This window comes from Parambassis ranga, chromosome 9 (genome assembly GCF_900634625.1).
Source record: "Parambassis ranga chromosome 9, fParRan2.1, whole genome shotgun sequence".
Lineage (NCBI taxonomy): Eukaryota > Metazoa > Chordata > Actinopteri > Ambassidae > Parambassis > Parambassis ranga.
In genome coordinates, this window is record NC_041030.1 from 18,535,171 (window position 1) to 18,549,240 (window position 14,070).

General features: G+C 40.2%; 3 protein-coding genes across 6 annotated transcripts; 2 read left to right on the top strand and 1 right to left on the bottom strand.

The window, feature by feature from the left end:
• Nucleotides 1-2,181: 2,181 nt before the first annotated feature.
• On the bottom strand, nucleotides 2,182-6,708 carry utp15 (UTP15 small subunit processome component). 4 transcript variants are annotated; one of them, XM_028414228.1, is made up of 14 exons: nucleotides 6,537-6,701; nucleotides 6,161-6,201; nucleotides 5,812-5,990; nucleotides 5,322-5,437; nucleotides 5,081-5,173; nucleotides 4,800-4,984; nucleotides 4,250-4,428; nucleotides 4,007-4,132; nucleotides 3,793-3,928; nucleotides 3,577-3,661; nucleotides 3,074-3,229; nucleotides 2,892-2,993; nucleotides 2,649-2,782; nucleotides 2,182-2,546 (listed from the first exon to the last, which is right to left on the bottom strand). In XM_028414228.1, exons 4-14 carry the CDS (start codon nucleotides 5,409-5,411, stop codon nucleotides 2,243-2,245), a joined length of 1,590 nt encoding a protein of 529 aa, XP_028270029.1. In that variant the 5' UTR covers nucleotides 5,412-5,437; nucleotides 5,812-5,990; nucleotides 6,161-6,201; nucleotides 6,537-6,701; the 3' UTR covers nucleotides 2,182-2,242. The 4 variants fall into 4 exon arrangements, with proteins under 4 accessions (XP_028270029.1, XP_028270030.1, XP_028270028.1 ...); XM_028414229.1 differs by having other exon boundaries at nucleotides 6,578-6,696; XM_028414227.1 differs by lacking the exon at nucleotides 6,161-6,201 and having other exon boundaries at nucleotides 6,578-6,708.
• A 434-nt stretch (nucleotides 6,709-7,142) lies between these two features.
• LOC114441324 (transcription factor BTF3-like) lies at nucleotides 7,143-9,403 on the top strand. The gene is made up of 6 exons (XM_028414198.1): nucleotides 7,143-7,222; nucleotides 7,962-8,030; nucleotides 8,119-8,232; nucleotides 8,495-8,696; nucleotides 8,788-8,844; nucleotides 9,036-9,403. Exons 2-6 carry the CDS (start codon nucleotides 7,962-7,964, stop codon nucleotides 9,080-9,082), a joined length of 489 nt encoding a protein of 162 aa, XP_028269999.1. The 5' UTR covers nucleotides 7,143-7,222; the 3' UTR covers nucleotides 9,083-9,403.
• Nucleotides 9,404-12,065: 2,662 nt separating this feature from the next.
• On the top strand, nucleotides 12,066-13,773 carry il12b2 (interleukin 12B 2). Its single transcript, XM_028414820.1, has 7 exons — nucleotides 12,066-12,142; nucleotides 12,409-12,490; nucleotides 12,596-12,847; nucleotides 12,927-13,029; nucleotides 13,122-13,315; nucleotides 13,411-13,559; nucleotides 13,651-13,773. Exons 1-7 carry the CDS (start codon nucleotides 12,140-12,142, stop codon nucleotides 13,771-13,773), a joined length of 906 nt encoding a protein of 301 aa, XP_028270621.1. The 5' UTR covers nucleotides 12,066-12,139.
• The last annotated feature ends 297 nt before the right edge of the window (nucleotides 13,774-14,070 follow it).

Sequence of the window (14,070 nt, forward strand, 5' to 3'; positions counted from 1 at the left end):
AATCGACTGGAGCTGGAACTCAGAATATTAAAATGTGTGCCAGTGGAGCCATATGCCGCATTTTGTGTGGCTGTGTGTGTGCACATGTATACAAAGAGGACTGATATTATTTGTTAGTATGACATCTGGCTGGTTTCTATGTACTTTTGGCATAAGTCTAAAGGGGGATCTCTGTCATGGAGGGTTCGGCTCTCACTGATTGAGAGTCCACAGTGGCTGCTATCCAGGAAAAACTTTGTTTTCACCTGACTTGGCCCCCTTTACCTTTTCCATTAACAAGGTGATAAGGTGCACAATAAAATAAAAAGCAGCACTGTAGGTAAAGGACAGAGTTACTGATTTGCTAGTTGAGCACACAAATACCACCCTGTTGTCGCTGATGGATAGCTTTACCTTGATTCATTGCTTAATTAACAGCCGGACAAGGTCGCATTCAAACATCCAAACAACATTTACAGTACAACTGCTGCCAAATCTGAGCATAGATTTACCACAGAAGCGACCTCAGGTCAGAAAATGAAATTACATGTACTGTACTGGTGCAGAAGCAGAACACAGATGCATCCTTTCACATACATTAGTGGCATTTTCATTAATCGTAATGGAAATATACAATATAGAACTGAGACTGCTGACCTCTTGCTGCATCCCAAACTCAATTTGCAGAGATTTTCCACCAGGATAACAAATTCTGGAGATGAATGTGTGATGTCGACTTGCAAACTGGAACACATACTTACATACAGAGGTACTTTCCTTCTGCTCAGCTCCATCAACACAACAACTGCAGGACAAGACAGAAAACAGAGTCAAAACACACACTCGGTGTAGCCATGTGACTCCTCAGTGCTTCTTTGGTTATTTTGGTTATTCTGCCATCTCCTCTGATCCTGAAGAGATTATCAAACCTTTTTATGTGCCAAGCAGAGTCAGAGGTCCTCTGATGAGACAGGATAATCTTTTGATCCCAAGTATGTGAATAATGCTTTTAATGGTTTCACTTTTTTTCTGCCTGAGACAGAACCACAACACCAAATGTTCCCAAATCTTCACATGCAGGAACTCCTACAAAGTGTGTGTGTGTGTGTGTGTGTTAGTAGGAAATCGATTGAATTTCAGTGCTGCAGGGTTCAGATCTGTTCTTCATCAGTGGCCACTTAGTATAAACTGGACTCAGCAGCTGGGTCTCCTGTGCAGCCACCATCTGAGTTATGTTTAGATATTCATTTTGCAAATAAGCAAAACATTGAAGGCAAAGGTGCTCATCACAGTTTTATTATTAATACCTCATTAACCTAGATTTAAATGCACGTTTTTCTTAGTGCTGCAAAGTTAACCTGACCTATTTAGCAACAGAATTAATCTGCATGCTCTTTTAATTGGACTATTTAAAAAAAAAACTGTCAGTGACATCCTAAAAAAACAAAACAAGCTGAACTAAGTCACCAGCTGACACAAACATTATTATTGCACTTACCTTCGCAACAGGAGCTCCAACTCCAGAAGACACCTGACAGCAGCTTCAAATCCCCCCTGAAGAGCACCTTACTGCAGATTCATCCTCTGATCCGCTAACTGCTAATGTGCTACAGTGTTGAGGCTACGAGCTGAGAAGCGGCCCTCAGTCCGTGCTGGGTGCAGTCTGAGCTCCAGCCTGCTCTGACACAGCGTCTCTTCCACTGTTGATGCGTTCTGTCTTCCGTCTGCTTACATGCAAATTCCTCCCAATGAAAGTTCACCGTCTCTCTGAGGGAACAGCGACCTCTAGTGGCAGGCGAGGGAACAGTGGAAATTTACCACAGGTGATTTTTTTTTCTTCTTCAAACCCATCCAACCTTATTGTATCAAAATGAATCACTTCCAGTGAGATTTATTTATTTATTTTGATTGACAAATATTGTTTTTTTTGCTTATAAAACAATGCAACAAGTTATTATGAAAACACAAAGCTGACAGTCACAGTAAACTCATTCAGCACTCACACACAGTCACTTTTGAAATTGTATTCCAATAAAAGCAATGACCTGCTTTACACACACACACACACATTCAGACATTCTCCATACAGTAAAAGCATGTTGTCTCTGTTGCCTGTTGTGTTGTCAGTCTCTTGTTCCAAAAAGTTTCCGTTTGGTGACATGTGGTCCGTCACATGAGGGAAAATTTGTGTCTGCTGTCAGATGTTTTAGAGTCATAAAGGCACTCTAACCCAGTCTGAAGTTTTTTTTTCTTTTTGTGGCCTTCAGGTGACCTGAAGCTCTGGTCTGGATGTACTACTTGCTTCCCCCTGAGCGAGGCCATTGGACCTGCTGATGCCAGAACATGGCACCTCCTTCCTCGGGCAGGTGGAGGCAAACAGTGTGTCCAACATGCCCAACACCTCCAGGAGGTCCTTCTGGTAGTCGATCTCTTTCTCCAGCAGGTCGTGCAGGCGCAGCAGCTGTCTGTCTACGACTGGCGACTGGCCCACTATTGACTGATAGATGTCCAGGATCATCTCAGCCGGGGTTATGAGGACAGGAGTGAACCTGGTGTCGACCAAGTTCCTGAAGAAGAGACCAGGAGAGAGCATAAGAAGTGGCACTACTGCTGTACAAAAACATTGAGACCAAATCTACACAAGTAACAACATCTTATGTGCATCTTACCCGATGAGAAAGTTGAGAAACTGAGAAAGCCACTGCTCATCTCTTCCTGCCAGAGCATTCTTCAGCGTCCCTCTTCGATCCAGCTCCTTCACAACAGCCACTGTGATCTCCGGCTTTCTCAGCCTCGTCCACGACTGTTAACAACATTCAATAAACAATCATCACTTTGTGCATTTGTTTTGCCATTCCACACTTTACAATTAAGCAACAGGTAGTTAAAGCTTTAAATGAATGAATTCTTACCTCCAGCGCCGTATCCAAAGCTTTGGATACATTAAATTTCTTCAGCTGTTTGTCATATTTGGCCAAATGTTGTTTCACCGGCTTACTGACAAGATAATCATCCTGGGAAAAGATGAGAACCAAAGAGGTGAGAAAGAGAAGAGTCCCTCACAGTTTAAAAAAAAAAATGAATGTCAACGTACCTGTTTGGGGATGTAATTCTTCCCTTTTACAAAAACGCGATATGATGGCCGCCGCCTCTGTTGTTCAGCCTTTTCCTTTGACTCCTCTGGGCTTTTTCTGTGTTTGATACTCAGAATGTTGTTGGTCATACCAACGACAATGGACTCATCATCGGGCTGAGGATAAAGATGTATTCGTAGATTTAGTGTTTTCATTACGAAAAAAATACATTTTATAGGTATATGTTGCTCAGGTGAAATTTCTTTTTCAAAGACTGCTCTGGTGACTAAGGCCTTGTACATTGTGCTCTCAAAAGAGGAGAGGATGTAGTGTTTCATCTCCTCTTTCATCAGGCAGTACTGGATATTTCTGCTGGCCTGTGCAGAAACAGAATCTATCACTTTGCAGAGCTGATCTCTCTTCTCTGAGGAAGACAAATCTGTGTGTGTGTTTTTTTATGTTTCCATATTTCAGTGAGTCAAATAAGGTGGTTGACTATAAGCAGTAATAAAATGTGTCTTACAGCCAAAGCCAGGCTGAGGATGGCAGAAGCGTAGTCAAAGTTGTGGACCACTTTGTAGTTGGTTGTGTTGTACACCTTCACATGCCTGAAAGACAAATAAGAATCCGGGTTAGATCAGATTCATTCATTCAGCCTTCCCCCTTGACCCGTGTAAAAACAATCCATTCATCTTGTATTCAACCGTCAGGGTTTACACCACTAAGAGTGTCCCCTTACCTGTCCAGAGAAGCTGACAGCAGTCTCTGCCCGTTGCTGCTAAGAGACAAACAGGTGACAGTTTTGTGGTGGTTCTTCAGTGACACCAGAGGCTGGCCTCCTTTAAGCAGATCCCACACTTTCACATAGCGACCACCTGGAAAATAAAACAATGCACATATGAGTCCAAATAATTACTGTTGTGTCTAAACACGAGGATTGTACTGCTGGCTACCTGCAGAGACCAGGAGTCCCTCAGAGGGATACAGAAGGAGACTCTCCACTGGGTGGGCATGGTCCATGGTCATCACACTCTTATCCACTCTGGCATCAAAGACTTTTACTGTATGGTCATATGATCCTACAATAAAAATATCACACAAAAACTTTTCTTTTTATTCTGGTCCATATCCTTCCATCTGCTGCAATATGTGATTGGAGGGCAGCATTTGTAGTGGGATTCCATCTTCCATCTCACCTGTAATGAAGAGATCTCTGTTGAGTTTGCTCGTAACACCACAGCGAATGTAATCTGTGTGTTCTTGGTAGTTGTTGAGCTCAGTAGCACTTGGGATGTCCCACAGTCGACAGGTGTAGTCATCTGACCCTGTCAGGATCTGGTACCGGTCTGAGGTGAAGTCTGTCAAATGTACAGCTCTGAGCAAAGATACAGTAAGAGAAAAAAATTTACATCAGTATATTTTTACACCAGACATTTTTACAACAGAATAGGACAGCAGGTTAGAGTGTGTCAGAATATCGAGGATCATCATGAAATTCAGTCGATGGATCACTCAAGAAATCATCATTCAACCACTCCCTTTACCTTTACATCCCCTTAACTGGGCTAGTGATCAGGGCAGAGGTCTATAGTAACAAGGGAATAAAATGAAACACTATTTGTGCTTTTAATATATCTAAAGGAACAAAAAACCGGTTTAGAGGTACCTCAAGGTGGCAGAAATATGAATTAAAGTCTCTTCTAAACACTATCAGAGTTGTCATCAAGTGACAAGTGTAATACTTACTTTGTGTGACCTTTAAACATCCTGAGTGCCACCTTGCCGCTGACATCAAAAAGCCGGACAACAGAGTCCTCACATCCTGCCACAAGCAGCTGACCATCTGACCTGAACCTGCCACAATAAGCAGTGTCCTTGAACCGAGTGAATGTCTTGACAGGCTCCTGAGAGAATGGCCCGTAAATGTGGATCTGGAAATAATATCGCATGTAAGAATGAGAAGAGTCTCAACTGGGTTAAACTGAGTGAACACAACTGATGTGAATTTAAAAAACAAGCCAACATACTCTGGTGAATGCTGTCACAGCAAAATTATGTGGTGATACAGGGGAGAAGTCTATGTTTGTGATGGCGCCAAATTCTTTTATCTGCACTGGAGCCTGTGAGAAAGCAAAACACACATTGAATGTGACCAAGCATAGAGCAAGACATTTTGTGTTTACAGTAGATTAGGTAGGTAGATAGATGGCTAGATAGAAATACTTTATTCATGGGAAGTTTTACTTTACAACAGCAGATTACACTTACTTTGTAGTTTTTCCAGTAGAGTGTGTCTTGTGTAACTTTCTCTCCAAGTTTTGGATAGACTTGGATTTTTGTGGGTTTAAATGAAGCCATTTTGTGCCGATCACAGGAAAAAAACTCTGTGAAGATGCAGACAGTGAAAACATGAATATTAACATAAAGACACATGACACAAAGTGCCTAAAACTAAATAGCCTGCATCCTAATGATTCTTATTTTAGGGCACAAAATATAAAAATATCCAAAATCTATTCAAACACACACATAATATAGTTCACATAATATTCTAAATATGCCATACTAACATACTGGTGCAGGTGGTATAAATATTGATTTAATAAGGACTGGTGTTGTGTTAAATCGAAGTCTGCTAGTTCCACCCAGTGTAAACACGATGCCTTTTCAACATGGGGTCGGAACCGACCAACACAGAAAACCACATGAAGAAAACTAAACTCGGTAATTATCTTAAAGTCACAACCATCCATCTCACCTGTAATGAAGAGATCTCTGTTGAGTTTGCTCGTAACACCACAGCGAATGTAATCTGTGTGTTCTTGGTAGTTGTTGAGCTCAGTAGCACTTGGGATGTCCCACAGTCGACAGGTGTAGTCATCTGACCCTGTCAGGATCTGGTACCGGTCTGAGGTGAAGTCTGTCAAATGTACAGCTCTGAGCAAAGATACAGTAAGAGAAAAAAATTTACATCAGTATATTTTTACGACCAGACATTTTTACGACAGACTAGGACAGCAGGTTAGAGTGTGTCAGAATATCGAGGATCATCATGAAATTCAGTCGATGGATCACTCAAGAAATCATCATTCAACCACTCCCTTTACCTTTACATCCCCTTAACTGGGCTAGCGATCAGGGCAGAGGTCTATAGTAACAAGGGAATAAAATGAAACACTATTTAAAGTCACAACAACACAATCTGCTAAATTGTTGTAGGCTAGGCTTAATCACACAGCAGCAAAAAAACAACGAAACTATGGAATTACAAAAGGCTAAGCTTCACATAAGTTTTGCAGTGTTCAACAAAACAAAAACGTCTACAGTCACTTTCCTATTCGCTATAAATACTTTGTAAGGAGACCTGAAAACAAAAGCAGCTTATAAGACAGCTAAGTGACCCAACGTGTTCAGTTCTCCACAACTTGTTAGCACGCTGCGCTTTAGCCGGCTAGCAGTTTCTGCTAAACTGGTTATTCTCACCTTTTAAGTAAAACGCCCAAAAGTGAATACTTATGTTTTACCAAAGACGTGCAGAAGTTAGATGATATCGGTTGTGGCTGTCAGCCAAAATTGTTCATTTTAACGAACGATCACGTTGCCTCTCTGGGTACAGGAGGACGCCATGACAATAATGCAACTACTTCCGTTATACTTCTTCGTTGTTGTGTATTAGCGATTGGAAAACGAAGTCTTGGTTCATTACCGCCACCAACAGGTAAGCAGTCCGTCTCCTTGGTCTTACATCCTCATGTATATTGTTATATTGTTAAATAGAATGCACGGTGGTCATATTAAAATCACGTTTCAATTCATTTTATTTCATTTTTATGTTAAAATTTGATTTACACTTATACTGATTTGAACATATATATCAATAATTGTACTATTTTTATATGTAGTATTTACGTAGATTTTACCTTTGTCAGAATATTTTAAACAGAAATGTATTATTAGTATATTATGTAGTTGTTAAAAATGTTTAAACCACTGTAAAAAAAAAATAGGCACCAGCTCTAAAAATATAATAAAATTAATTAATTTAGCACAAATTTGGAAAAACTTTGTGGACTTCCGGCAAGAAAACATCTGATGGCGTCATTTCCTGTCTTCACTCCTTTCTCCGATCCGCTATCGACTGTGGGACCCGCGTGTTTACACACTCCCAGGTCAGTTCACGTCTGTCCAGGGTGTTTAAGCTGCCACTGATACGTATAATGTTGCCTTAGTAGACAGTGAACAACCTCTGTGTCACATCATGTCTTTAAATGTGTGAAAAAAAACAGTTTCACTTAAATGCTAACATCACTTTCACAAGGCCTAAGCTAGCTATGTAGCTTCATTTGCTAACTACCCGGCAGTTCACTTAAAATAGTTTCTCCTCCTGAAATCCTGAAAACTTCTAAACTAAGCATAAGCTCATATTAAATATGTTCTGCAGGTTTATTAAGCCCGTTGTTGTTAGATAATTGATCCGTCGGTGCTCAAGGGGACCGTTTCGAGACTACCTTGGCCCCTAACTTTAGCTGACCACCTCTGTCTGATTCATGGAGAACTTGAGTCGAGACTTAAAAAGTGTGCAACTATTTTTGGCCGTCTGACAGCTGGGCATTCTTGCTAGTTTGATGCGTCAAAAAGGCGAAACTAGTAGGTGGGTCTATTTGGGAAGTTTAGGCACTTTACTGTAATGACAAACATGATGTTTCCTGTGAAGTGTTGACTTGCAATCACACTTAAGGTTATAGTTTGTCAGGCAAAAGTGTAAAAACTAATATCATTTTGAGATCACATTTTAGATTGGGGAATCAATGACATTAACTGGATGAGTAGTTGGTGCTTTCATGTTTCCATTTTTGTGTTTATCGAGAATAGTTTTTTCCCTTAACATATGTTTTGTGTATGTCTCAGATGAAGGAGTCGATAATGAACCAAGAAAAGCTTGCCAAACTGCAGGCACAGGTTCGCATAGGCGGAAAGGTGAGGTGCTGCCCCCATGTTATTAAATAAGTGTTATTTTTGAACCATGTGCACAGAAATTATAGATGGTATGTTTTGTACCGTGTAGGGGTCAGCCCGCCGAAAGAAGAAGGTGGTGCACAGAACAGCTACCGCAGATGACAAGAAGCTGCAGTTCTCCTTGAAGAAACTGGGAGTCAATAACATCTCTGGCATTGAAGAGGTACAGCAAGTTCTTCCTGTGGCGTACAGCCAAATGTGAACAAGTCCTCTCAATGAAATTAAAGCTTTAAAATTAAGTCTCTTGCCCTGAAAAAGAATACAATTACTCAAAGAGTTGAACCCCACATACATCTAATGAAAGCTCATGTTTTTCTTAGGCCCAGAATGATTTACTCATGAAATCGTGTCTCTTTTTAGTCATGAATCCTTCATCATGCAGCAAAATGTAATTCCCTTTTCATTTCGTGTCTTCCTCGCTACAGGTGAACATGTTCACAAACCAGGGAACAGTCATCCACTTCAATAACCCAAAGGTTCAGGCCTCCTTGGCTGCCAACACTTTCACTATCACAGGACACGCTGAGAACAAACAGCTCACAGAGATGCTCCCAGGAATCCTAAACCAGCTCGGAGCCGACAGTCTCACCAGCCTCAGAAGATTAGCAGAGAACCTGCCCAAATCAGGTACTTACATCATTCTTTTATTGACCTCTGTGTTTGAATCAGCAGTGTTCTGTTTAGACTTACCACAGTTTTGCTGTCTCCTCTATAATAGTTGGAGAGAACAAAGCCCCCATGGTTGCTGTTGAAGAGGAGGATGATGAGGTTCCAGGTATGAAATTATCCACAAAAACCTAGACGTTTGCATTTATAAGACACAACGATTTTCCGGACTGGATTGCGTGTTCATTTGGTGTAGGTTTAGTTGCAGTGTATCTGGATATGAGCTTTAGAGTTGATATATTTATTCATTTTTGTTTCCTACTATTTTCTAACTTCCACCATGCTTTGTTCCGCTTCCAGATCTTGTTGAAAACTTTGACGAGGCATCAAAGAACGAGGCAAATTAGCCAACACCAGCAAACCTTTCAGTTCTCCTTTTGACTCACCGTACTTTGGCACTGCAACAGTTTGTTCAGCTCTGTGGTTAGGAACAATAGTAACGTTTCAAATCGGAACTGTTAACAATTGGATTCACAAATCAACTTTTTATGTCGATCGTGGCTTACTCTTGTGTCTTACTTGTCCTGCAGTACAAGGGCAAGTTATTTAATTCAGTGGAATGTGCAAACCCCTCTCTTTCTTATGCTGTCTCTCCTGAAATGTGATGCCCACACATCAAAAATGTATTGGTGGAATTTCTCATGTAATAAAGATTACATTAACATGTATCCTTCCTGTGCTCTAGCAGTTCTTTCAGACTGTGTACATGTGCTAAGTGTTTAATTATATTCATCATTCTGGTTCTGTACATATGTGTAACAGTTGTCAAAGCCATGGTTTCATTTTTATTAGGTGTATACCAGGGAAAATAAAATAAACACCACTATGCAGGGATAGCAGTACATGGTGTCCTCATAGCACGTTTAAATATTACCTTACCATAGTAAAATAATATTTACATTGTTCAATGATTATTTGACTGAGTGGCGTGGGGAGGCTCAGCTTCTCTGAGTGAGGGTTATGTTACTTATGTACAAATCAGCATTGTATTACAGCGGTAAGGGGATGAGCTTGTGCTCACGAGGAAAGGTTTCTGTCAAAACCTGACATTTAGACAGAACGGGGCTTTTTGGTAAGTGTGACTTACAGGAGGCTGATGCACAGAAAGGGCATATTCAGCAGCATGAGAAAAATAAGGATGTTTTTATGTTGTGAACCATGCAAGTTACGGTAAATAAGTGCATTTCCAGAATGAAAATAGAGAGCGGTTTCTTTGCTTTTTTCAGGTGACAGTGGTGTGGTTTCACTGGAAGCATGTCTGTTCTGTTACACCAAAAAGAGCAAACTTTCTCAATGTAGATACACTGTAAAAAAAAAAAGAAATAAGAAGTACAGCTGTAGGCCAGAGTCAGTAACAATCCTCTTGGCATTCATTTGTATAATCTATCCATTACCATACCGATATTTTTAAAAATACAAAATAACTAAAGATACAAAACTCACCTTTAAGAGATTTACCTATATTGTACAAAGGCTATGAGCTGTGTGTCCTATTAAAAGGTGCTTACTTACAATAACTCTTTGCAGCGTTTCATAAATCAACACTTGTGGAAATTCCAACATAATATTGTTAGCTGTTCAAAAGAATATAATTTGACTACATAAGGGGTTTCTGCATCAGTACCAGATAACACTATCTCTGACATCATAGAGTTAATATGGTCATCTGTCAGCATCACCGAATGGCAGATAGCTTATGTCCTGACAATCCAGCAGGTCAAACACATTCTTCGCCCCCTTCTTGGGTTGATCTGTATAACTTGGAGTGAAATGACCTCAGAGATTGACAGATCAAATACTCTGGGTTTATATGCAGTGACTGGGACTTTCTAGGTTTGTTCAGATTTAGCCTTCCAAGTGAAAGGAGAAAAAACTGAGTGACTCAAAACTGTCTTTGATCCTCAAAGTGCAAGATGGATCAATACCTTCACAGATAACGTGAAAAGCTTATATGAAGCGAAACTGTGAAATCTAGAAATATTCGATTTAGATTGAGTCACAACTCAAAGTGAAATAGTGAATTTAGTGAGCAGAAAACAGGGTCAAGCAACGACAACAGAGCACCTGTATTCTGTGCATGAGGAGATTAATAAAGGATGAATTCATATTTTTTGGTGCAGATTATTTTAATTTTAACATGACATGAACAGCGTCATTTCGACTTTTGGGGAACCGAAACCTGGCGCTCACACTATTTCTGATCTCAAGTGACTTAACAGATTTTGTAGAATTCTGGGTCAGCAGTGCGGTCACAATAATACACACTGTAAAAAGGTGAATTTTGCTGACACGTCACAACCAAAGAGGGACAATTCAGAACAAATACCCCTAAAACTAATGCTGCAACCCAGTCTGTGTTTGTTCACCATAAGGGTATTTAACACTTTAACACATGACAGAAACCTACAGTCTATGTACATTACATAACAGCACAACCACATGAGCAAAAAGTTCTTTTAAATGTGAGGCATTGACATGTAGCTGACATTTTGGCTAAATGAAAAAAAAAAAAAAAAAAAGAGTTGCCCCGTACATGAATAAATGGAAGGGAAAGTCCTGCTGTCTGTTCCTCTGTCTTTTCCTGTTTTCTGCGGTGTGTGCGTGCATGTGTGTGTGTCATTTCCTAGACAATGATACTAGATTATTTATAGGGAAGACCGGGATTAAGAGTGAGAATATTAGATTTTATATTATGGAAATATTATAATTTCACACATAATTTACTGCCAGTGAACTGTTGAATTGCTCCTCCTCATGTCTACACAGCAACATTATAGGAGCGTGTTGTGCTTGTGAGGACACTCAGCAATTTCTCAAATAAAACAATTTAACCATAAGGTGCGTACATGTTAGATGTACTGGATGTAAGTCGCAGTAATGTCCTCAGAAGTCATACAGGACTGTATATGTGATGTGTGTGTGTGTTTGTGTGTGTAGTCAAATGTGTCTTCACTAAATACCAAATATTTGTTAATTTGTCAGACACTGTTGTATGCTGCCAAAAGGTTGAGGGCAAACCCCCACCCCACCAACAGTAAACACCCACACTTCTTCTCTCCATTTCTCAGTCCCTTGTTTGAAACACGTAGTGTATCTGTGTACAACATTTGACAGGCAAATAAGCATGGGAATACACAGCCTGCCATGTGTGAATAGATTCTTATCAGTTTACTACATCTGTAAGTTTTACTCGCACCTCTAAAGGTGCTGTAATGACGAGATGATGATGGTGGTGATGATGATGATGGTGGTGGTGATGATGCAAGCTGTGTTCAAGGATATAAAAGTTAGGCTTGGTGCATGTTTGGATCACACGATCATCAGCAGTGCTACAGCTGAACTTCTGCTCTTGTTCTTTTTTTTTTTGTTCTTTTACAGGATCAGTTCAGTGTAACTTCACCCAGATGGTAAGAATACTGTGATTAACAGCTGAAAATGAAAAAGCTTTTTTGAAATTCTATTGTATTTATGTAATAATGTAATAATTCCTGTTATTTTGTGTTTGGTCTTCTGAACAGATTTATATTTTTTTGTATGATATTTTGCAAATATTTCATCTGAACTGAAGATAAAATGGAGAATAATCAGAAGAAACTACCAAGATAAACGTAGGTTTTAATGTGACTAATGGATGATTTTCTAATGTCAGTCTGATCCTCTTGCTGCTTTCCAGGAAACCTTGTCACGGTGGATGTTTGGGTTTCTGTTGATCAGCCTCACAGGAGCACATGGACTCAACAACTTTCCAGAGAAGTGTATGTCCACATATTTTCCTCATATTTATTTTGGCTAATCTCAGATTATGTGTTTAACATCACGTCGGTGAGTATACCCATCTCTCTGTATTTGTATTTGTTCAGTTGTGGTGGCAAAAAGGAATGTTGCAAAGCCTGTCACACTGACCTGTGGCGCTAAGTCTGATGAAACTGTCACATGGAAGTTTAACGGTGAGGTGATAGAGGAATCTGAGGACAACGTCCAGAAGAAAGGTCAAAATCTGATCGTGTCAGAAGTAGATACGCCGATGTTGGGAGCATACAGCTGCTGGAGAGGAGGAGAGATGCTTTCATCCACCTATCTGTTCCTGGAGGATGAGGAGGGAGATGATTTAGGTGAGATTATCTACTTTTCTTTCCTCAACTTGTGACCAAACATTTCCCACATGTAACTAACACTGTGTTATGATCACAGATACTCTCCTCAGATGTCGGGCAAAGTCTTATGACTGTTCCTTTAGCTGCGTCTGGACCAACAGTAAATACACAGCAGTACGTCTTAGACTGGGCCATGAGTGGTAAAGACCAAAACTATGCCCCTATTACATCGCACTTATCACCACTTAATACATATTTCACTCAACGTCTCTTTTACCGCATGTTTTTGTAGCCGTGAAGATCACGAGTCATGTAATTGGATCAGCAGCAACAGCAAGCGGGATTCAAATGGGGGATTCCAGTTTGAGGTGTCCCACTCCCTCTCACCCTACGCTGAGGAAAGCACCATGCTCGAGCTTCACGCTCAGGCCATTGATAACGACTCTATGCTCAGGAGGACCAAGAGATTTTATCTCAGAGACATTGGTAAGCTGAGTAAAACTGAGTAATTCAACAGAAGTGTATCAAGCAAACATCTTCTTGAAAAGTTCACATTTTTTTGTTGTTTTTCCTCTGTCCAGTCCAACCTGACAGTCCTCAGATAGTCAGGTGTCAGGAGGTGGAGCAGGACCTGAACGTGACCATTGACCCTCCACCCAGCTGGTCCGTGCCTCACAGCTTTTTCAGTCTTGAGCATGAGATTGAATATATCCTTAAAGATGATGGCCGGGTATACAGACAAGCTCACACTGAAACATTTTCTGCTGATATATGAATGCAGGTCTCTCCTTCTGATTTCTTATCCTGTGATCTTTTTGTAGACTGAACGCTCTTCATCTGCTCTGATACCGAAGAGGATCAGCAAGCTGAGGGTTCGCTCCAGAGACTCACTGGTGCTCTCCCCTTGGAGTCAGTGGACTCCCTGGAAAAATGTAACCCACTGATATTATTTATAGTTTATACTGTCAGCTCTTGCTTTTTTTTGTCTGCAGCATTTTCTCATGTCCTCTCACCTGTTTCAGTGTGTTTCAGTGTTTCAGCTTTTATTTATTTACAGAACATCAGTACAACACATTTTTATTATTTATTCCATTTATGACACTCAAACTATTTATTTGTTTATATTATATATAAATATATATATTTATTTACCATATTTATTTTAAATTATCAATCAAATAAATCAATATAGGCAACAAATTGTCCGAAAAGAGAAGCCCTGGCACTTCTGTCATTTAATA